The 25,229-nt window shown below is 43.6% G+C and overlaps 1 protein-coding gene across 5 annotated transcripts in view; it reads left to right on the top strand.

The window, feature by feature from the left end:
* The window catches only part of cbarpb (CACN subunit beta associated regulatory protein b), a 291,577-nt gene that overhangs the window by 71,998 nt on the left and 194,350 nt on the right, over positions 1 to 25,229 (top strand). For all 5 annotated transcript variants that reach the window (XM_072244154.1, XM_072244152.1, XM_072244153.1 and 2 more), the window contains one exon: positions 23,167 to 23,312. In XM_072244154.1, the coding sequence (XP_072100255.1) occupies positions 23,167 to 23,312 (146 nt within the window). The remainder of the gene's footprint in view (positions 1 to 23,166; positions 23,313 to 25,229) is intronic.

Here is a 25,229-nt window from a genome sequence, read left to right as displayed (position 1 = left end):
GGGAGGTCAGAGGAGAATGGGCAGACTGGTTCAAGTTGACAGGAAGGCAACAGTAACTCAAATAACCACATGTTTCGACAGTGGTGTGCAGGAGAGCATCTCTGAATGTACAACATGTCGAACCTTGAATTGGGTGGGCACCAGCAGCAGAAGACCATGAAGATGCACCCGGTGGCCACTTTATTAGATACAGGAGGTCACTGAGTGCATCTGTCCACACTTTGCCGAACTCGCAACACTAAAGAAATGCCTGAGAGAAATAGGGGAACTTACAGCAGAGAGCCCATTCAGCCCATTGAATCTGTGTGAGCCTAAGATGGGACTCTTTATTTTTCCCTCACTTCCTTAGGTCTTGGTGTGTGGTGTTGTAGTTTCTACCCCACTTGCACCCATGTGACTAATTAACCTACTAACCCGAGCATCTTTGGCACATGGGAGGAAATCGTAGCACCTGGAACAAACCCACGCGGTCACGGGGAGAACGTACAAACCCTTTACGGATGGTGGCGGGGTTTGAGCTGGTGCTGTAATAGCATTGCGCTACTGTGCCGCTTGTGGTTTCCAACATGGAAACGTTCAGAGCCAGGTGTCCCCCACCTTCCCCACTTGCCTACCAGGCAAAGCAAGGCTTGCCCTAAAGGCCATTGTTCCCATCAACATTTCAAATGGCTTTACGTATAAGGGAGAGAAATAGATCTTGGGAAAGAGAAATTGCAAGAGGGAAGAAAAGTTACCTATAACCAGAAATTCCATTTCTCCCACACCTGGTGTGACAACCCGTTCCTTTGTTTTGTGTTCATTCAAGCAGTCCAAGTTGCTAACTTGGTAAAAAGATCAACCACGTGTTGAAAATTACCTTGAATGGTCCCTGAGAGCAGTGCAAGTGCCATTGCTGTGCTGAGTTGAAGATTAGTCTTGTTAAAGAATAGCTTTATTTATTTGTCACATGTACATTGACACATGCAGTGAAGTGCATTGTTTGCATCACAGCCAATGCAGCCATGGGATGTGCCAAGGACAGCCTGCAAAGTGTTGCCATGCTGCCTGTGCCAATATAGCATGCCCAAATTCTCACCCTAACCCGTACACCTATGATCGGGTGGAAACCGAGGCACTTAGAGGGAACCCGTGCGTTCACGGGGAGAGTGCACAGATTCCTTGCAGACTGCGGCGGGAATTGAACCCAGATTACTGGTGCTGTTAAGAGTTACACTGACTGCTAGGCTACTGTGTCAGAGAGGTGGTCAGATCTGAAGGTCCTCACTGCATGGTGGCCACATGATCAGCTGAAGAGAAGGAAAACACGAGAGAAGGGGGAGAAGCAGTGATCTCCAGTGTATCTTCACATATTATCCAGTAAACTACGCTGTTAGAGCCCCCAGGGTCCTCTCCGGTACAGACTGATCGCTCTGTCAGAGATTACACACTATGGCACTGACATGGAAACCGTAGACATCCGGCAATCTTGAAAGAGAAGCCATTGCCTATAAAGTGAACAGTGAGCAATGAGTCTGGAAAACTCTGTGTGCTAAACATCAAATTCCCATTGGGAGGTCCTCTAATAATGTCTCATGCTTTCTGTCTACTTGTGAGTCAAGATGATAGGTTGCACCTTTTTAGCTTTAGTATACAGTAAATGATCACTGTATTAGATACAGCTATACACCTCGTTAATGCAAATATCTGATCAACCAATCATGTAGCAGCAACCCATTAAAATCTCATAAAAGCATTCAGACATGGTCAAGAGATTCAGTTGTTGTTCGTACCTTCATGAAGGTAGAGCAGTGGATGTAGTGTATATGAATTTCAGTAAGACGTTTGATAAATGTTCCCCATGCAAGGCTTATTGAGAAAGCATGGAGGCATGGGATCCAGGAGACCTTGCTTTGTGGATCCAGAACTGATTTGCCCACAGAAGGCAAAGAATGGTTATAGACGGTTCATATTCTGTATGGAGATCGATGACCAGTGATGTTCGCAGGGATCTGCTCTGGGACCCCTCCTCTTTGTGATTTTTTATAAATGACCAGGATGAGGAAGTAGAAGGGTGGGTTAGTAACACACATCAAAGTTGCTGGTGAACGCAACAGGCCAGGCAGCATCTCTAGAAAGAGGTACAGTCAACGTTTCGGGCCAAGACCCTTCGTCAGGACTAACTGAAAGAAGAGCTAGTAAGAGATTTGAAAGTGAATCCTAGAGATGCTGCCTGGCCTGCTGCATTCACCAGCAACTTGTATGTGTGTTGCTTGAAATTCCAGCATCTGCAGAATTCCTCGTGTTTGGGTGGCTTAGTAAGCTTGCTGATGACACAAAGGTTGAGGATGTTGTGGATAGTCTGGAGAGTTGTCAGAGGTTATAGCGGGACATCGATAGGATGCAGAACTGGGCTGAGGAGTGGAAGATGGAGTTCAACCCAGATAAGTGTGAAGTGGTTCACTTTGGTTGGTCAGATTTGAAGACAGAATATAGTATTCACGGTAAGACTCTTGGCAGTGTGGAGGATCAGAGAGATCTTGGGGTCCATGTCCACAGGACACTCAAAGCTGCTGTGCAGGTTGACAGTGTTGTTAAGAAGACGAATGGTGTTGGGCTTCATCAACCGTGGGATTGAGCTCAAGAGACGTGAAGTAATGTTACAGCTATATAAGACCTTGGTCAGACCCCTCTTGGAATACTGTGTTCAGTTATGGTCACCTCATTACAGGAAGGATGTGGATACTATAGAAAGGGTGCAGAGGGGATTTACAATGATGTTGCCTGGATTGGATAGTGTGCCTTATGAGAATAGGTTGAGTGACCTTGGCCTTTTCTCCTTGGAGCGACGGAGGATGAGAGGTGACCTGACAGAGGTGTAAAAGATGATGAGAGGCATTGATCGTGTGGATAGCCAGAGGCTTTTTCCCAGGGCTGAAATGGCTAACACGAGGGGGCACAGTTTTAATGTGCCTGGAAGGTGGTACAGAGAGGATGTCAGGGGTAAGTTTTTCACACAGAGAGTGGTGGGTGTGTGGAATGCACTGCCAGTGAAGGTGGTAGAAGCGGATACAACAGGGTCTTTTAAGAGACTCTGAGATAGGTGCATGGAGCTTAGAAAAATAGAGGGTTATGCCGTAGGGTAATTCTAGGCAGAGTAGGTTACATGGTCGGCACAATATTGTGGGCTGAAGGGACTGTAACGTGTTCTAGATTTCTATGTTTTATATACCAAACATTGGAATGGGGAAAAAATGGGATCTAAGTTACTTTGACCATGGAATGATTGGTGGTGCCAGAAAGGGGTCATTTGAGTATCTCAGAAACTGCTGATCTCCTGAGATTTTCATGTATAACAGCTTCTAGAGTTTACAGAGAATGGTGCAAAAACAAAACATGTCCAGTTACTTGAAAGATACCTCCTGTACCTATTAAAGTTGCCTCTGAATGTATGTTCATGGTCTTTATGCTGTTGTAGCCTATCCACTTCAATACTTGACATGTTGTGCATTCAGAGTTGTTCTGCACACCACTCTTGTAGCGTGTGTTTGTTTGAGTTACTGTTACCCTCCTATCAGCTTGAACCAGACTGGGCATTCTCCTCTGACCTCTCCCACAAACAAGGTGTTTTTGCGCACGGTATTGCCACTCGCTGGATGTTTTTGGCTGTGCCCCGATGCCAGCCTTTGAATGTTGGGCATTCCCTGCTTTATTCTTGTGGTATAGGACAGACCAAAGGATACTTCAGACTTTGCAATAACTAATGAAAGCATACAGAGAAAGGAGAGGAGTGAAAGGGAAGGCCTGTGATGAATTGGAGAGCACACAAAATTAGCTCACCTGGCTGAAAATAAACAAAGAGATTCTGTAGATGCTGGAAATCCGGAGAGAGCATACAAACTCCTCACAGAAATAGCGGGAATTAAACCCTAATCAGTGATCACTTGGCACTGTGAAGCAATATGCTAACCGTTACGCCACTGTGCTGTCCAAGACTAGCGGACTGTTTCCCACAGACCATGTCCAACTTAATGGGTTCCTTTTAGCAAGTGATTGTCTTGCAAGGAGATGAAGATTCATAATGATAACTCTAGCGGTGGAGAAACTTGTGCCAAATGGCACAGGAGAGTTGGAATAGAGAGTTATGGACGGGAGAATTTAATAAGATTTGGGAAGAGGTTTCGCCATAATGTTTGTTAAGAGAGCTTTTCAGACATAATGCTGGATACCTTTGAAAAGATTACATAATGAAACATCACTTTACAAAGCAGCATCTGTCATCAAGGACACCCAACAACCAGGCCATGTTCTCTTCCCACTGCTGTCATCAGGAAGGATGTACAGGAGCCTTGGGACCCACAGTACCAGTTCAACCTTCAACCAACAGGCTCCTGAGCCAGAGTGGCTAACTTCACTCACCTCAACACCTCAAAGTGAACCTATGGACTCACTTCCAAGGATTCTACAAATCATGCTTGACAGATAACAGATATAATTTATAAGATAAGATTAACTTTATTTGTCACATAGTGACACAGAGAAATACAGCACAGTAACAGGCCCTTCGGCCCATCTAGTCCATGCCAAAACCATTTAGACTGCCTACTCCCATCGGCCTGCTCTCCATAATCCATGTACCTATCCAAATGTCTCTTAAACGTTGAAAACAAGCTCGCATGCACCACTTGTGCTGGCAGCACATTCCACACTCTCACGAGCCTCTGAGTGAAGAAGTTTCCCCTCATGTTCCCCTTAAACTTTTCTCATGTATGTCGAAATATCGAGGCATACAGTGAAATACATCGTTTGGTGCTGAGTTTCTGCGCACAGAGATGGATAGAATGGTGGGTGGGGGACCTTTCCTTTCCATCATCCACTTGACAGCAACTTGATAGACGCCCCCCAGCAGATGGATTATCCAGGACTAAGTACTGCTCTTTGGTTGCTCCAGGATGAAGGAAAACACAAACACAAGAGATTCTGCAGATGCTGGAGATCCCGAGCAGCATATACAAAATGCTGGAGGAACTCAGCAACTCAGACGGCATCTATGGAGAGGGATAAACAGTCGCCATTTTGGGCCGAGACCCTTAATCGGATTTAGAAAAGGGATTGGGTGAATAAGGTGGTGCGGAGAGAGGGGAGGGAGTACAATCTAGCAGGTGAGAGGTGAGACCCAGGTGAGGGGAAGGGAGGGGGGATGAAGTGAGAAGCTGGGAGGTGGTGGCTGGAAAAGGAAGAAAAATAAATCTGACAGGAGAGGAGAGTGGACCATGGGAGACGGGAAGAAGAGGGGGACCAGCGGGAGATGATGGGCACTGAGGAAAAGAAGGGATGCAAGGGAAGCCAGAATGGAGAATGGACAAAAAAAGAAGGGAGAGGGTGGAGAAGTTACTGGGTGTTAGAGAAATTGATGTTCATGCCATTCGAAGCTCAAACCCTGGATATCACTGCAGTAAAAATGTCCTGTTGAATCCCTCTAAGTTCTCCCTTCAGGTTTCTCTCTCAGTAATAAAGGAGTTCTTTAATGGGTGTTTACAATAGCCATGTCCTGACTCCTAGCATTAGTGCTTAGTGGTGGGGCCCAGCATTGGCCACAATTCAGCATGCACATCAAAATGCCTGTAACACTGATCACTGCTCTCACCCATACTTTGATCAGAATCCGATATCCCTGACAGTATGGAAAATGTGCCCATGATGGAGCGGGCTGAGGCTGCAGGCTCTGGCCATCCTGTGTATGTGTGATGTTCCTCGCTGTTTCTGATGATCCAGTGACTGCCTCCCTCTCACTACTCGCATCTGAGGGTAATGATTCAAGTTGAGGCGATGAGCGCAAATTGCATGAGGAATGGGAACCAGTGTCCAAAGGGAAAGTTCTGAAGGCGTTACGAGGGCAGGGGTCACTGGGAGAGTGGGAAAGGAGCTGTTGTGTTGTTGTTATGATTTGTAACTCCACGAACTAACAAACATAAGACACAGGAGCCCAGGGATAAATGTGTGTACTTTATTTCCGTTTTTATGTAGTGAGGCAACCACTTATGATGTGGCGGTGTAATGTTGTGTGCCATTCACATACTTTTACACAATAATGCATAATGAATCATGTAAACAACAAAGAATGCTTAATCAAACACCATATTTACAATACTACTCAAGTATTACATACACAACAGTTTTTCGTGCTGCTGCTTTGGTTGTGAACATTGTGGGCACGCTATGTTTGTGCTGGAATATGTGGCATCACTTGCGGGCTGTTCCCAGCATGTCCTTAGGTTCAGCAGTCCTGAAGAAGGGTCTCGGCCCATAACATTGACGGTTTATTCATTTCCTTAGATGCTGCCTGACCCGCTGAGATCCTTCAGCATTTTGTGTGTGTTGCTTTATCCTTGGGTTTGTTGGTTGTTAATGCAAATGACTGTATGTTCAAATTTCAATGTAGATTTATTATCAAGGTATGCACATGTCACCATGTACTACCCTGAGGTTCATTTTCTTGCAGGCATTCACAGCAGAACAAAGTAATACAATAGGATCAATGAAAAACTACAAATATTCTTAAACAACCAATGTGCAAATACAAAAAAAGACAATTAATAAAAAAAAAGTATGTTTTGATGTACATGTGATAAGTAAATCTGAATCTGAACAGAAGTGAAGAGACAAAGACTAATTAAGGGTTACAGCTGCATCAGAATAATTTCCCTTCAAGATCAGTCTGTATGAGTTAAGCACCAAAGAGTTAGCCCAGAATGATTTTCTGTGCAACTTTGCAGGATGGATTTCAAAGATTCAAAGTACATTTATCAACAATGTTGATAAATTGGTAATCAGATTAACATTGATTTATATACCAACTCTGTCCTTGAGCACATCAACAAGTGTGTAGATAGAGAGACATCACAAAAACAAATAAAAGTTTTCTCCAATCAGAAACCATGGATGAACAGAGAAGTTCGCCTCCTGCTCAAAGCCAGAGATTCAGCCTTCAGGTCTGGAGACTGGGAGGCTTACAGCTCAGCCAGGGCCAACCTGAGGAGGGGAATCTTTCAGGCTAAACACACATACAAACAGAGAATCAAGGAGCATTTCAACTCCGCGGACCCCTGGCGCATGTGGCATGGCATACAGGTCATTACAGACTTCAACCACCTAGTATTGTGCCCCCTTCCAGCTCTGCTTCCCTCCCCGATGAGCTCAATTACCTCTACGCTGGCTTTGACCAAGAGAACAAGGAGGTCACCCTCAAAGCGGATCTCCCACCTGGTGAACTGCCTCTCTCACTTTCCACCTCCGATGTTTGCGCCACCCTGAGCAGGGTGAATGTACGGAAGGCAGCTGGTCCAGATGGAATACCTGGCCATGTGCTCAGAGTCTGTGCAGGGCAGTTGGCCGGGGTCTTCACGGACATTTTTAATCTGTCCCTGGCCCAGGCAGTTGTCCCCACAAGTTTCAAGATCACCACCATCGTGCCAGTGCTGAAGCATTCCACTGCCACGGGCCTGAATGGCTTCCGTCCAGTTGCACTCACCCCCATCATTGCAAAGTGCTTTGAGAGACTGGTTCAATCACATCTGAAATCCTGTCTGCCCACTACCCAGGACCCCCATCAATTTGCCTATCGCACTAACAGGTCAACAGAGGACGCCATCTCCACGGCACTTCACTCTGCCCTGACCCACCTGGACAGCCCCAACTCTTACGTCAGAATGCTGTACATTGACTTTAGTTCGGCAATCAATACCTGTGATCCCCTCCAAGCTGATCGCCAAACTTCGTCAGCTTGGTATCAGCTCATCCCTCTGCAATTGGACCTTGGGCTTTCTGACTAACAGACCCAATCAGTTAAGTTAGACAACCTCTCCTCCTCCACCGTCACCCTGAACACCGGCGTGCCTCAAGGCTGTGTGCTGAGCCCTCTTCCGTACTCCCTTTTCACCTATGACTGCGTCCCTGTACATGGTTCTAACTCCATAATCAAGTTCGCAGATGACACCACGATGGTTGGCCTGATCAGAGGAGATGACGAGACGGCCTATAGGGACAAGGTCCAGCACCTGGCCGCGTGGTGTGCCAACAACAACCTGGCCCTTAACACCCAGAAGACCAAGGAGATCATTGTGGACTTCAGGCATGCTAGGAGCCACACTCATGTCCCCATCTACATCAACGGAGCTGTAGTGGAGCGTGTATCAAGCTTCAAATTTCTTGGTGTCCACATTTCCGAGGAACTCTGCTGGTCCCTGAACTCCTCCATCCTGATCAAAAAGGCACAACAGCGCCTTTATTTCCTGCGGAACATGAAGAAAGCTCACCTCTGTCCCAGGATACTGACGGACTTTTACCGCTGTACCATTGAGAGCATACTCACCAACTGCATCTCAGTGTGGTATAGCAATTGTCCCGTACTGGACTGCAAAGCACTACAGCATGTGGTGAAAACTGCCCAGCGGATTATCGGCACCCAATTGCCCACCATTGAGAACATCTACCATAAACGCTGCCTGGGCAGGGCGAAAAGCATTATCAAGTATGCATCTCACCCTAACCATGGACTTTTTACTCTCCTCCCATCTGGTAGGTGCTACAGGAGCCTCCGCTCCCGCACCAGCAAGCACAGGAAAAGCTTCTTCCGTGAGGCTGTGACCCTGCTGAACCTCACATCACAGCGCGAAGCGGTATTGCACCCATATTGTACTGTCTCAGTACTTTTATATTTGTGTGCTGTAGCACTTACTTTTTATTCGCAGTTATTTTGTAAATAACACTATTCTTTGCATTTCTGGTCAGATGCTAACTGCATTTCATTGGCTTTGTACCTGTACTCGGCACAATGACAAATAAAGTTGAATCTAATCTAATCTAAACTAATATAGAATACAACTCTGAGATGCGTCCTCCCGCAGGCAGCCACGAAACAAGGTAAAACTTTTATTACTGGTGTTCATGCCTGTCAACCAGTGTCACTGTCTGCAATACCATTTATGTAAGGCTGTATCTGGATTTGAAATCTTAAAATGCTTGCATTAAGGGTCTTTGATATTAGTTTTCCAAAAGTTTTTCACATAAGGTACTGAAATTTCTTTTGTGAATTATGGGGTAGCAAAGTGTGTTTTCATTGATTGCCAAAAAAAGAGAGAGGGCTGATCTTGCTACGGTTAGATTTTCATTGCATGGAACCAATGAACCATTCAGCCCATGGAGTCTGCTCCATCATTTCATCATGGCTGATCCATTTCCCTCTCAGTCCCATTCTCCTGCCTTCTCTCCGTTACCTTTCAGCACCAACAGAAGGAACACTGTCCACTATCAGTTTTTTAGACATGTAGTTTCTATTATGATCCGACTCTTTCAGACACGCAAACTTAGCATAGAAGGAGGCCACTTAAGTTATCGTGACACTGTATCTTTGCAGAACAATACAAAGTTAGTCCCACTAACTGGCTTTTATTGATAGTCTGATATTCCCTTAGCTTCAAATATTTATTTACTGTCCTCATAAAATGTGAACAGGTTTTCATGACCGAGCACCCTCTGCTCTCTGTGTAAAGATAGTTTGCCCCTTCTTTTGTTTTCACTTCTTTTCAGTTAAAACTTTAATAGGATTCTCCTTGTCACTGGCTCCTTAATATAACATAGATCGATACTGCACAGTGTAGGTCCTTTGGCCCACGTCATTGTGCTGATCTTTTAACTTGCCTTCTTATCAATCTCACCCTTCCCTCCTACATATCCCTCTGTTTTTATGTCATGGAGTCATAGAAAAGTACAGCACAGGAAAAGGCTATTCAGCCCATCTAGTCCATGCCAAAAATATTTTAGGTGCCTACTCTCATCTACCTGCACCGGAGCCATAGCCCTCCATACCCCTACCACCCATGTACCTATCCAAACTTCCCTTAAACATTGCAATTGAGCTCATATTCACCACTTGTGCTGTCAGCTTATTCCACACTCTCAAGACCCTCTGAGTGAAGAAGTTTCCTCCCATGTTTGTTTTATACTTTTCACCTTTCACCCTTAACCCATGACCTGCAGTTGTAGTCCCACCCAACCTCAGGGGAAAAAGCCTGCTTGCATTTACCCTATCTATACTCCTCATAATTTTGTGTATCTCTGTTAAATCTCCTCTCAATTTTCTACATTCTAAGGAATAAAGTCCTAAACTAATCAATCTTTCCATATAACTCAGGAACTCCAGACCTGGCAACACCCTTGTAAATTTTCTCTGTAAAATTTTCTCATCTTAAAAGCCCCAAACGTATCTGCCTTTCCTACCAACCCTGGCAGGGCATTCCACACACTTGCCACTCGAAGTTCAAAATACATTTATTATTGAAATGTGTATACCCTGTGCAATCTTGTGAGTCATCTCCTTACTGGTAGCCACAAAACAAGAAACCCAGAAGAACCCATAAATAAAGGAGACCGACAAACACCCACTGGGGGGAGGGAGGGAGTGTGAGAGAGAGAGAGAAAGAAACTGTGCAGACAATAAAAGTAAGCACATAGCATTTAAAATAAAAGAAATCTCACAGACACGAAGCTCGGAGCCGGGCCTCAGCCACAGTGCAGTAAAGGGTGGAGTAAACATCATGGATCAGCGACCAGAACTGGCCCGACGCTCGCCTCTGGTCCCAACATTCAGCCTTTTCAATACATTGGGCCCAGTGTTTAAATCATCTGAATGTTGGGTCATTCCTTGCTCTAGGACTCGGGGCCCCGGTCACTTTGATACGCTCTGGGCCTGGACCTCACCACCACGTTTTGGGCCATACCCGACCTTTCCGAATCGGCCCAGCACTTCAATTGATCAAACCTAGCTCTCAATTTAGGTGGACGGGCCCTGATCTGCCTCTCCTTCGCTCCGATCCGCCTGGCCTGACTTTGCCTTGAATATGCCTCGACCTCACTTCTCTGTGTATACAAAAATGTCCCTCCAACGTCACTCCTATAAACAATCACCTTAAAATTATGCTCCCTTATGTTAGCCACTTCTGTTTTGGGAAAAAGTCTGCCTGTCCACTCAATATTGGCCTCTTAACCTTGATAATGATTCTTGACTATGCACCCTAATAAAAGTCCGTGTGATTTTAAATAAAATTTATTTAATCTCCTTTTAAATGCATAGAAATTGTCCCAGTAACTAACGTTTTTACTGGTTACACTGTTTCCTGGTGTCATCCAAGTGGATATATGGTATCTATAACATCACTTCTATTATGGGATGTCCAAACCATTAGTCATAGTCATAGTCATACTTTATTGATCCTGGGGGAAATTGGTTTTCGTTACAGTTGCTCCATAAATAATAAATAGTATAGAACCATAAATAGTTAAATAGTAATATGTAAATTATGCCAGTAAATTATGAAATAAGTCCAGGACCAGCCTATTGACTCAGGGTGTCTGACCCTCCAAGGGAGGAGTTGTAAAGTTTGATGGCCACAGGCAGGAATGACTTCCTATGACGCTCTGTGTTGCATCTCGGTGGAATGAGCCTCTGGCTGAATGTACTCCTGTGCCCACCCAGTACATTATGTAGTGGATGGGAGACATTGACCAAGATGGCATGCAACTTAGACAGCATCCTCTTTTCAGACACCACTGTCAGAGAGTCCAGTTCCATCCCCACAACATCACTGGCCTTACGAATGAGTTTGTTGATTCTGTTGGTGTCTGCCACCCTCAGCCTGCTGCCCCAGCACACAACAGCAAACATGATAGCACCAGCCACCACAGACTCGTGGAACATCCTCAGCATCGTCCGGCAGATGTTAAAGGACCTCAGTCTCCTCAGGAAATAGAGGAAATTATTTATTACTTCTGTGTTGACAATCTCAAAAACTCATTCTGGGTTTGTTATTGGAAGTGACTACGGGTCCTCCTGTTTACTTTGAACGTTGAAGCTTTCACCTGAAAGTTAATTGACTTGGTTTGTGGATTATTGTGCCAAGTACAGAATACAGTGTATTACCGAGACACAGTCTTCCTCTTTAATGGACACTTGCATTCAAGTAACCCATCAGCTGGATTTAGTAGGCGTAAAATGTTTTATTCCATAAGCTAAGCAACTTGTTAGCTTCATGGCTACTTTTGCAGTTAATTAGCAACATTTTAATCCCAGACTTTTGAAAAAAAATCTAAATACAAATTCTCAAACTACTGTAGTTAGTTGTGAACATGCATTAATGAACACTGAGCTGAACCAAATATGCCTGGCCTCTTTCAATCTTGAGTTTTGTATTGTGTGTTTTTTGCACGATTTTTTTGGTGCCATTTCCCTGATTTGTTTTTTTTGCTTGTGGAGGTGGGGAGAGGTGGGGCTGATGCTTTTCTTTAAACGGTTTCCATGGTTTTCTTTGTTTTGTGGCTGTCTGTCGGGGAGAGAAATCTCAGGGTTGTATACTGCATACATAGTTTGATGATAAATGTACTTGGATCTTTGATCTTCAACATTATAATACCACACCTTTGGATTTCAGAACACAACCACTTTGCTATTATACCCCTGCAATTGCAGTGTTTTTTTTTTCTCCTTTGCTTCTAAAACTCTTGGGTATTGAGTAATACAGTACAGAAACAGGCCATTTGGCCCAACTCATTTACGCTGACCTGTGTTCCCCATTTGCTTACATTTGTCCCATATTCCTCTTAACCAGGAGTTCCCAAATTTTTTTAATGCCATGGACCCTTGCCTTTAACCTAGAAGTTTGTGGACCCCAGGTTAGGAACTCCTGCTCTAAACCTTGCCTGTCTATATGCTTACCCATATGTTGTAAAGTGCACTACAGAATTCAAGACAAAGATCAGATAACGAATTAGATTAGTTTTATTTTATTTAGCAATAGCTACACACAGTTAAAGGTTTACGGCTACTCTAGTCACTTTGGTAGTGTACAGTACAGTAGTAGGTACAGTACCTAATAAAGCGGCCACAGGACTGGAACCCGGTATGGACTTTTGCTGCTGTAGCCCACCAGCTTCAAGGTTTGACATGTTGTTTGTTCAGAGATGCTCTTCTGCACACCACTGTTGTAATGCAGTTATCTGAGTTACTGTCACCTTCCTGTCAGCTTAGAGTCATAGAAAAGTGCAGCACAGAAACAGGCCCTTTGGCCCATATAGTCCATGCCGAATCATTTAAACTCTCTACTCCCATCGACCTTTACCTTGAACTAGTCTGGCCATTCTCCTCTGACCTCTCTCATTAAAAAGACATTTTTTTGTCCACTGATCTGCCACTCACTGGATGTTTTATTTTGTTTTTCACACCATTCTCTGTAAATTGCCTGAAAATCACAGGAGATCAATAGTTTCTGAGATCTTTCTTTTCTTTTTAAATCTTTTTATTAATTATTATTGAAAATCAATAACAGAGAAAAATACATCAAAATATGTAGAATAAGAGTTAAACTATCAACCAGGCTGAAGAGTATATCAATAATAATAAAAAAACAAAGTGTTAAAGCTTTTTTTTATGGAAAAAAGAAAGAAAGAAAAAAAAGAACCCCTACTAAATAAAACAGAAAAAAAACCCTAATAACTTTAAAAAAAAAAAAGACCCATTTGGAGCACAAACCCGGAGCTAGACGCCATACTAGCTTCCATAAAAAAAGACATCAAACCGCCAACCAAATCCATATACCCAAGGATCAGAAAAGGACCATCTTTATTAACTCAAGTCAAATGATAATAACTGGCAAAAGAACCCCACCTTTTCTCGAAGTCAAATCTAGGATCAAAAGTTCGACTTCTAATTTTTTCCAAACTAAGACATAACATCACCTGAGAGAATGTTTCTGAGATACTCAAACCACCCTGTCTGGCACCAACAATCATTCCACAGTTAAAGTCACTTAGATCACATTTCATCCCCATTCTGATGTTTGGTCTGAACAACAACTGCACCTCTTGACCGTGTCTGCATGCTGTTATACATTGAGTTGCTGAGATATTTGTATAGGAATTTGAGGAAATTTAGTATGTTACCCAAAAAAGTCACAAGTTTCTACAGATGTACAGTGGAGAGCATTCTAACTAGCTGCATCAGCGCCTGGTATGGGGGAGTGAAGTGGCTACTGCATAAAATGAAGTAAGCTGCAGAGAGTTATAAAATTAGTCAGCTCTGTCATGGGCACCAGCCTCTGTAGCATCCAAGACCTCTTCAAGGAACGGTGACTCAAGAAGGTAGTGTCCATCGTTAAGGGCCCCCACCACCCAGGACATGCTCTTTTCTCACTACTACCATCAGATAGGAGGTGCAGGAGCCTGAAGACACACATTCAACGATTCAGGGACAACTTTTTCCCCTCTGCCATCGGATTTCTGAATGGACATTAAACCCATGAACACTACCTCAGTACTTTTTAATTTCTATTTTTGCACTACTTATTTAATTTAACTATTATATATATATTTACTGTAATTCTGTTTTTACAACAGTGCCACATAACAACAAATTTCATGACATATGGCCCTGATATTAATTCTGATTCTGATTAACGAGCATGTGGACAGGTATACCTAATAAAGTGGCTACTGTCTGTAGATGATATCCAGGATGTTGGAATTTATGTTTATTGAACTGCTTTCATTATTCTGGCTGGTGATAAAACTGTGCCAGTTCATCATCGCTTTCCTTGAGGCAACTTTCCAAACAAAACAAGCAACTGACAGGCCATTAGTTTAAGACAGTCACCTAATGTAGACAGTATAAAGATTTTGGTGCTCTAGATGTGTCCAGTTCTCCAGTAGTGAGACCCCTCGTAAATCTGGGGACTGCTTCGTCGAGCACCTCCGCTCTATCTGCCAAAAGTGGAACTTCCCGGTGGCCAAACATTTTAATTCCGATTCCCATTCCCGTTTCATCTTGTCCCAAGATGAGACCACCCTCAGGGTGGAGGCGCAACACTTTATATTTCGTCTCGGTAGCCCCCCACCTGATGGCATGAATATTGATTTCTCCTTCCGGTAAACATTTTTTCCTCCCCATCCCTTCTTCTATTCCCCACTCCAGCCTTTTACCTCTTTTCACTTATCTATCACCTCCCCTGGCTCTCCTCGCCCTTCCCTTTCTCCAATGGTCCACTCCCCTCTCCAATCAGATTCCTTCTTCTCCAGCCCTTTACCTTTCCCACCCACCTGACTTCATCTATCACCTTCTAGCTAGCCTCCATTCCAACTGCCCACCTTTTTACTCTTGTCTCCCCCCTTCCTTTTCTGTCTGAAAGAGGGTATTGACCTGAAGTATTGACTGTTCATTCATTTCCATGGATGTTGTCTAACCTGCTGAGTTCCGCCAGCATTTTGTGTTTGTTGCTTTGGAGACTTTCTCATGTTTAGTATAAAGATTTGTACAGGAAGTCAATGGGGCGCTTAGCATTCCGCAAGACAAAATGGTTTATTTCTGAATGCAAGATATGTCTGGATGTCAAGATAGGACAAAGCCAGCATAGTTTTTTTTAAGGGAAAATCTCTTGCCTGAACAACCTGTTGGAATTCTTTGAGGAGATTACAAGTAGGTTAGATAAAGGGGATGCAATAGATGTTGTATTTTTGGATTTCTGAAAGCTTTTGACAAGGTGCCATGTGTGAGGTTGCTTATCAAGTTAAAAAACCCATGGTATTACAGGAAAGTTACTCGCATCGTTAGAGCATTGGCTGATTGGTAGGAGGCAGTGAGTGGGAAGAAAAGGATAGAAACATAGAAAAACTACAGCACAATACAGGCCCTTCAGCCCACAAAGTTGTGTTGAAAATGTCCCTACCACAGAAATTACTAAGGTTACCCACAGCCCTCTATTTTTAAAGAGTAATTACAGTATATACAGTAAATATATATATAAAGCTCCATGTACCTATCCAAAAGTCTCTTAAAAAACTCTATCGTATCCGCCTCCACCACCGTTGCCGGCAGCCCATTTCACTCACTCACCACTCTTTGCATAACAAGAACTTACCCCCGACATCTCCTCTGTACCTACTCCCAAGCACCTTAAACCTGTGCCCTCTTGTGGCAGCCATTTCAGCCCTGGGAAAAAAGCCTCTGACTATCCACACGATCAATGCCTCTCGTTATCTTGTACACCTCTATCAGGTCACTTCTCATCCTCCGTCGCTCCAAGGAGTAAAGTCCGAGTTCACTCAACCTATTCTCATAAGGCATGCTCCCCAATCCAGGCAACATCCTTGTAAATCTCCTCTGCACCCTTTCTATGGTTTCCACATCCTTCCCGTAGTGAGGCGACCAGAACTGAGCACAGTACTCCAAGTGGGGTCTGACCAGGGTCCTATATAGCTGCAACATTACCTCTTGGCTGCTGAATTCAATTCCACAATTGATGAAGGTCAATACACCGTATGCCTTCTTAACCACAGAGTCAACCTGCACAGCTGCTTTGAGTGTCCTATGGACTCGGATCCCAAGACCCCTTTGATCCTCCACACTGCCAACAGTCTTACTGTTACCATTCTGCCATCATATTTGACCTACCAAGGTGAACCACTTCACACTTATCTGGGTTGAACTCCATCTGCCACTTCTCAGCCCAGTTTTGCATGATAGCCTCATAATTCCCCTTATTCCAATTAAACGCTTTTCTAACTTGTCTGTTCCTATCTCTCTCCAATGCTATTGTAAGGGAGATAGAATTATGACCACTATCTCCAAAGTGCTCTCCCACTGAGAGATCTAACACCTGACCAGGTTCATTTCCCAATACCAAATCAAGTACAGTCTCTCCTCTTGTAGGCTTATCTACATATTGTGTCAAGAAACCTTCCTGAACACACCTAACAACCTCCACCCCATCTAAACCCCTTGCTCTAGGGAGATGCCAATCGATATTTGGGAAATTAAAATCTCCCACCACGACAACGCTGTTATTATTACACCTTTCCAGGATTTGTTTCCCTATCTACTCCTCGATATCCCTGTTACTATTGGGTGGCCTATTAAAAAACACCCAGTAGAGTTATTGACCCCTTCCTGTTCCTAACCTCCACCCACAGAGACTCCATAGACAATCCCTCCATGATGTCCACCTTTTCTGCAGCCGTGACACTATCTCTGCTCAACAGTGCCATGCCCCCACCTCTTTTGCCTCCCTCCCTGTCCTTTCTGAAACATCTAAAACCCAGCACTTGAAGTAACCTTTCCTGTCCCTGAGCCATCCAAGAATCTGTAATGGCCACCACATCATAGCTCCAAGTACTGATCCACTCTCTAAACTCATCCGCTTTGTTCACAATACTCCTTGTGTTAAAATAGACACATCTCAAACCGTTGGTCTGAACGCATCCCTTCTCTATCACCTGCCTATCCTCCATCACACACCGTCTCCAAGTTTTCTCTATTTGTGAGCCAACAGCCAGGATCTTTTACTGGTTGGCTGCCAGTGACGAGTGGTGTTCCACAGGGATCGTTGTTGTGACTGCCTCTTTCAATGCTGTATATCAATGATTTTAGATGATGGAATAGATGCCTTTGTTGCCAAGTTTTCAGATGATATGAAGATTGGTGGTGGGGCTGATAGTGTTGAAGAAACAAGAAGGCTGCAGAAGGACTTAGATAGATTAGGAGAATGGGCAGGAAAGTGGCAAATGAAATATAATGTTGGAAGATGCATGGTCATGCGCTTTGGTAGAAGAAATAAATGTACAGACTATTTTATAAACAGGGAGATAATCCAAACATCTGAGATGTAAGGGGACTTGGGAGTCCTTGTGCAGAACACCCTAAAGGCTGAGTTGATGGTGATGTTAGCATTTGTTTCAAGAGGTCTAGAATATAAGAGCAGGGATGTGATGCTAAGGGTTTATAAGGCACCGGTGAGGCCTCACCTTGAGTATTGAGAACAGTTTTGGGCTCCTTCTCTGAGAAAAGATGTGCTGGCACTGAAGAGGGTTCAGAGGAGGTTGACGAGGATGATTCTGGGAATGAAAGGGTTATCATATGAGGAACGTTTGATGGCTCTGGGCCTGTAATTGCTTGAATTTAGAGGGATGAGGGAGGATCTCATTGAAACCTTTCAAATGTTGAAAGGCCTAGACAGAGGAGATGTGGAAAGGATGTTTCCCATGGTGAGGAGTCTAGGACAAGAGGGCACAGCCTCAAAATAAAGGGTTATCCATTTAAAACAGAAATGCAGGGAAATTCCGTAAGCCAGAGGGTGGTGAATTTGTGGAATTTGTTACCACAGGCAGCAGTGGAGGTGAGGTTGTTGGGTAATTAAGGGAGAGATTGATAGGTTCTTGATTGGCCACAGCATGAAAGTTGATGGGGAAAAGGCTGAGGAGTGGGGCTGAGGAGAGGATTTAAAAAACGTTCAGTCATGATTGAATGGTGGAATGAACTTGATGGGCCAAATGGCCTTATTCTGTTCCTATGTCTTATTGTCTTATGGTCATGGCTACTTCGAGTTTTTTAAAAATATATGTGAGTAAGTTTTGCAGTAATGAAAATATTAACGTCAGAACCCAAGCTGCAAATTTCTAATAAATCTACTGCCTCCATTTGTCTTTATTGTCGATTCACCATCTGTAGGAACAATACCAAGAGTAGAACATGTTGTGTTGATTGTAGAAGGGTAATTGTTGCTTTAAGATGACTGCCTCTCGAAGTATAATGTCGAGACGCTGACTGTTCTCTGGATTGTTTGAAAAAAGCTTTCAGTGTCAGAATATGGGAGTCCTTGAATCAAACAATCGGAATCAGGGTTTTTGGCACTGACATATGTTGTGAAATTGGTTGTTTTGTGACAGCAGTAGAGTGCAAGACAAAAAAATTACTATGAGCTACTAAATAAATGTTGCAAACGAGGAATAACAAGTTTGTGTTCATGGACTGTTCAGAAATCTGATGGTGCAGGGCAAGAGGTTGTTCTTAAAACAATGAGTGTGGGTCTTCAGGCTCCTGTACCTCCTCCCTGATTGTCGTAACACAAAGAGGGCATGTCCTGGATGGTCAGGCTCACTTACTGAGCTACTGCCTCTTGAAGGTTTCCCCAATAGTGAGAGAGGTTGTGCACAGGACGAAACTGGCTTGCGATCCTGTGCATTTGAGGCTGCACACCAGGCTGAGATGCAACCAGTCAGAACACTGTCCAAAGTACATCTGTAGGATTTGTTTAGGACTTCACAATGCAGTCATATAGGGAACCCAGAGTTACTTCAGAATACTAAAGGTAAGTAGGCAAGTCAGTTGAACACCTGTAGGAAGAGTCTTAAGAGTTTTACCTCCAAAAGGAACTGACAGCAGAGTACGGACATGAATGAGGAGACATCCTTCTGAATAGATGCCTCTGCTTGATTGCCTTTTCTTCCATCACACAATCAATAACAGAAGAGATTTAACTTGTCAAGTGCTTGGAGAGTTGAGTCTCCTTGAAGAATAGCTAATCACCAGTTGTAGTGTTTAGTTTTGGCCAGAGTGCATTGACGTGATACGTAGTCAGCTGGTGCTGAAGTTTATGTGTATAAGTGAAAGAAGCCCGTGACGATACATTTTAAAATGCATCAAGGGGTACAAATAACATTTCCTTTCTTTGACAGAATTATGGTTTAAAATATTGGGCGATTTACCACTTAAGATTTTTAATTAACAATCAACTTTATGAATGGTAAAGAGTAACCTCTTTTACTCACCCGCCTGCTGGGGAGGTGAAAACCCTTAAATGGATTGACCATTCCAACCTAAACAATAAGATGCTGAATCCCATCACCAAGCCCCACCTGCCCGCATTTAACTGGGCTTGGATACAGACTCTCATTCTTGCTGACGCTCGCAACCGAGTATCCAGTGGTGAGAATTAATGAGGCCACATAAGTCAGTAAATATCAGCTGGTTGTATGGTTCCGCTCTATTAGCAGAGCTTCCTGACCACCTTTGACAAGAGGCAGATCTGAGAGCAGAACTGAGCATTATGTTACAGACTTTGAAGCTTTGAAACGGTTTCTAAATATCCCTGATATTGATAGATAGGAATAAAAAAAAATATTGAGGTAGTGTTCATGGGTTCAATGTCCATTCAGAAATCAGATGACAGTGGGGAAGATAGCTTTTCCTGAATCATTGAGTGTGTGCCTGATGCACTATCAATAACTCCAAAAGACTGGAAGTAGAGTAAATACTGAAAGGCTTTTATTAGCAGTAAAATGTGACCTCCATCATGCTGAGTATCTGCCCCTGGACTGAGAGGAGGAGGGGCAATGGCGCAATCGCCTTTATTCAGGGGTCTGTGGGAGGAGCCACAGGAGCAGTCAGCAGAGGGGCGTGTCCAGACAGGTAACCCAGTTACAACATATATATATATGGTTTACCACAGTGCCTTCAGGCTTCTGTACCTCCAAATACCTGATTGGAAAGTATATAAAGGCCAAGCATTGGGAGGACGCACCACAATCAACAGTGCACCGACGATGTTTCCTTGCATGGTGACAAAACGCTTACAAGTAAATTGCCAAAATCGGAGAACAACACAACCCAACCATTATTAAGGACCGTCACTATGTGGGACATGATCTCTTCTCATTATTGTTATGGTGGAGGAGGTACAGGAGTCTGAAGACCCACATTCAATGATGCAGAAGCTGCTTTTTTCCCTCTGCACATAATTTCTGAACGGCCCATTTACTCATGGACACTACGCCATTGTTGCCTTTATTACAGTATTTATTTATTTTGTAGTTTATTTTATCTTTGCAATGTACTGCTGTCACAAAACAACAAATTTCAGTGATAATGAATCTGATTCTGCTCTGATCTCTTGCATTTTGTAACTATGCCCTGTTCTCTTTGTAAAATAATTAACTGATTTTAGTAAATCTCATCCATAAGGAAAACAGGTAAATTTAGTTTGGGATTCTGTTGTTTTTAACAGGCTGGGTTATTCTAGGCCCAGCTCATTGGCTTCCCTTTGAAATCCCTGCAGCTATTTTCACTTTGCTTGCCTAACTGAACTCAGGTCCCTGCTACGGATAGACCCTGTGAAATAAAATTGCTCGCAAGTGATGCCTGAGCCACAGGTAGTGGAACTTAAGGCTCCCCCTCTGCACCAACCTTCAGAGAGTTTATGCTCTCAAAGACCCTCTCAACTGATTCTAAATGTCTCTGACAATTAGAGGCATTTATAAACAGTTCAATTGAATTATTAAAAGGTGACTAAACCAAAATTTAAGAATAATTGAAGACACATTTAATTGGTGTCAATTATCGAAATTAATTAAAGTGCCATTATTTCTGTGCTAAAGTGGGATTTGGGATGGTGGTGAATATTGATAGCTCAGGTTGAGGCATTTGATGCTGTGGTGTTTGCCGAGCTTGGCAATTAGCTTGCAGACGTTTCGTCACCAGTCAAGGTGATGTCCTCCGTGCTCAATGTTTTTCTCTGGGAGAGCTCATGTTTATGTAGGCCCCTGTTCACTTGCCTTGATCCTGATTGGCTCACTCTTCAGTTGACCTTTGACTTTTATTGGCTTGCATTTCCTTGGCCCTTTGGGGTTCAGAGATAGTGTCTATTTGATATGTTTGTTTATGGAGTTATCAGAAGGGAATTGCGCTTCTGAAAGTTCTTGTGCCTGCCTTGTGTTTGCCTGCGCCAGAACCTCCGTGGTATCCCAGTTAAAGTGGAGTCCTCTTTGGCCTTTGCATACTCAGATCAGTGACGGTGGATCATACCTCTGTACTGCCAGTTTGAGTTCCCGTAAAAGAGCTGAGAGTTTACGTCCTGCCTGGCCGACGTAGTTCTTGTTGTAGTCTGCACAGATGATCTTGTACGCAACATTGCTTTTGTCAGTTGTCTTTACTGGTACCTTGGTTCTTGAGGCAAGCTTCCTTTAAGTTGCCTTTGTTAAAAATAGTCACTGAGTAAAACAGCATGGAAACAGGCTCTTCGGCCCTTCTTGTGCGTGCCAACCCAGGTGTCAACTAAAAAATAAATGAGAATATTTGCCTGAAATATTTCTACCTACCATGGTAGTGAAATTAATATTCTAACGCAATTTCATAAAATATTTTAGTATGTGTCCATTATAATATCACAGGAAACCGTAATGAACTATTGTGGTAATTAACTATCATGATATGATTATATAGTAATTCCCTTGGTATGCGAAGAAAGATGCAATGGTCCTGTAGTGGGATATTTTCTCCCACCAGTTCTCCAGGATACACTTTACAGAGCAGCAGAAAAGGTTGAGTTGTTTAAAATTAAATTAATTACATTTTCAATACAACAATAAACAAAAACTGGTTAAATTAGGATCTTGTTCTTACATAACTTGGTCTCTGATCATTATGTCACTAGTAATCTACATGCCTCTTTTTTAATTCAATTCATCTGAACTTTTTGATGTGTTTACCATTTGATATATGGCTAAATTCTAAGGATTAAATAAATGAAACTTCATTTTGATCAAAAAGCAACATTGAACATTAAGTAAACGCTAGAGGTTCTACAGATAGTGGAAATCCAGAGCAACATGCACAAAATGCTGGAGGAACTCAGCAAGTTAGGCCACATCTATGGAGAGGAATGAATTGATGACATTTCAGGCCGAGAACCGGCAGAACGTCATGTAGGGTCTAAGCCCGAAACACTGAATGTTCATTCCTCTCAATAGAAGCTGCCTGACCTGTTGAGTTCAAAGGATTCAAAGGACAGGTATTATCAAAGTGTGCATAAATTATACAACCTTGAGATTCTACTGCTTACAGGCAGCCACAAAGCAACAAACCTGAAAGAACCGAATTTAAAGAGAACACCAACGTACAATGCGTAGAGAAAGAGGAAAAGAAAACACAATATCGTGCAAGCAATGAAAGCAAGCAATAGCATTCTGAACGGAATTGAGTTCATAGACCTGGATTCTGGAGCAGCTGGAGCAGGACACAGCCTCCGTCTCGGTTCATCATATAATGGGGCAAATGGAGTTCCTTGAACTTTGAGTAAACTGTTTCGATTTTGTCAAGGGATATATGGTTTGATTTCACTCTCCATCTCTGGTAAAACTAAAATGGACAGCATTATTTCTCACTGGCCCTAGATCTAATTCCGCAATGTTCAAATCTGTAATTGGGTTGTATACCTTTTCCATCCTGAGGTCAGTTCTTACCGTTAAAAATCATGAGTCATTCTATGCAAATGCTAGAGGTTTACATTTTTATTACTTTACTTTGTTTTCCGGCAGGCTATTCCCAAAGATCCGAGTGTCCAGGATGGTTATGTCCTGCTGCTTGTTCTGGTCTCTGTCTTCATCGGTGGGACCTTAGTCCTTCTCTCCGGCATCCTGATTATCTGCAGGAGATGCTGTGAAACTGATCGGAGATATTCAAGGTAAGGCATGCTTTGAATGTCTCAGTGAGATTCCATTTACTTATTGAAGTTGTAGGACTTCAGTTGTATATTTTCTTAATGATTGTGTCTTTAGGAAGTTCTGCAGATGAGATTATGATGCACATACCTAATTAGTATTGGTGTGTGATATTGAACGTGTATCACCTACCGGTCTACTTGTGGGCTTCTCTGAGGATTGCCATTTTGTTGTGGTAGAGAGGCTTGAGATCCCAAGAGTGATGCCATCTGGAGCCTAGCTCCTCGTAGGGTCACCCATGGCGGGAAGATCGAGGGGGGAGGTTCCAGGCAAACAGCGACCTAACCAACACCTCAACAGTGGAGCTGGCAGAAGATGATGGCACATCACCACGACAGTGAGGGTGGAGGAAGGCTACAGCAGTGAAGGAACCCCAGTCGTTTTGCCTTCCGTGCCGCTGGATCCTGACCGCGATCTCTCATGGACCATGTGGTGGCTGCCTGTGCATCACCCTCTCCATGTTAAACAAAGTCATGTACAGGCCTTCTCCAGTAAGGGAATGACGCCTTGGGAGAACATCATACTTGATTTGTGTGATCGCATTATTACTACTCACGGGATTTCAGGCAAAGTCTTTCCACTTGTAGAAAATAATATTCTGATTGCAAGCTATCTGGACTTTTCGGAGGCAATGGCCTTGTTTATATTCTTTGTAATTGAGGCAAAGTTAGAGTCATTGGGTAAAAAAGCATGGAAACAGGCCCTTCAGCCCAACTCACCCTTGCCAGCCCAGAATTAAATGAAAAATTATTTATTATTTTGAGATAGCATGAAGCGCTAAATATCGCTGTGATGATTGTACGCTCTAGTATCAATTGTTTGGCGACAATAAGGTAAAATAAAAGTAAAGTAAAGTAGGCCCTCCAAGCCATACTGCCCAACAAACCCCAATTTAACCCTGTCCTAATCACAGGGCAGTTTACAATAATCTATTAAATAGGCATCCGTTAGTCTCATGAGACCATGGATTTGCGCCTTTCCAGGGCGCAGGCCTGGGCAAGGTTGTTTGGAAGACCGGCAGTTGCCCATGCTGCAAGTCTCCCCTCTCCACGCCACCGATGTTAACCAAGGGAAGGGCATTAGGACCCATACAGCTTGGCACCGGTGTTGTCACAGAGCAATGTGTGGTTAAGTGCCTTGCTCAAGGACACAACACGCTGCCTCAGCTGAGGCTCGATCTAGCGACTTTCAGATCACTAGACCGATGCCTTAACCACTTGGCCACGCGTCAACACTATGATCTGTTAACTGGTACATCTTTGGACTGTGGGAGGAAACCAGAACACCTGCAGAAAATCCATGAATTCCATGGCGAGGACATACAGACTCCTTATAGGGGATGCCGGGATTGAACTCCAAACTTCGATGTCCCGAGCTGTGATAATGTTGTGCTAACCTCTACAGTACCATGGTGCCCGTTCTTATGTAGTGATATTGTAGTGATTCTTCTTTTACAGAATTGTTCAAATTGGGTCGTGTTGGGGTGGAGCACTGTACTGAGCTTATAACCTGAACCAACAGTTGTGGTGCAGTCTCCTTGCACTGTCAGTAGAAGGACCTGTAGACTGGCAGTAGGAATCCAAATGAATCTTTGCAGAAGAAGTCTGCTTCCAGGTGAAAGCAAGTCCGCTACACCGAGCTGTCCATAATTCAGCATTAGTTTTGCTGTTGTTGGTCAGTGGGTATTATGGACAAGCTATGTTGGTGCTGGAATGCATGACGACACTTGCAGGCCGCCTCCAGCACGTCTTGGCAGCCACAGTAATGTAGCGGTCAGCGCGATGCTATTGAAACTCAGGGTGCTGGTGTACAGAGTTTAATCCTGGTGCCCCCTATAATGAGCCTGCGCATCCTCTCTGTGCTCCAGTTTCCTCCCACAG

This window comes from Mobula birostris, chromosome 26, assembly GCF_030028105.1.
Source record: "Mobula birostris isolate sMobBir1 chromosome 26, sMobBir1.hap1, whole genome shotgun sequence".
Lineage (NCBI taxonomy): Eukaryota > Metazoa > Chordata > Chondrichthyes > Myliobatiformes > Myliobatidae > Mobula > Mobula birostris.
Note: the sequence above shows the minus strand (reverse complement) of the source record. Positions and strands in the feature narration are given on the sequence as shown.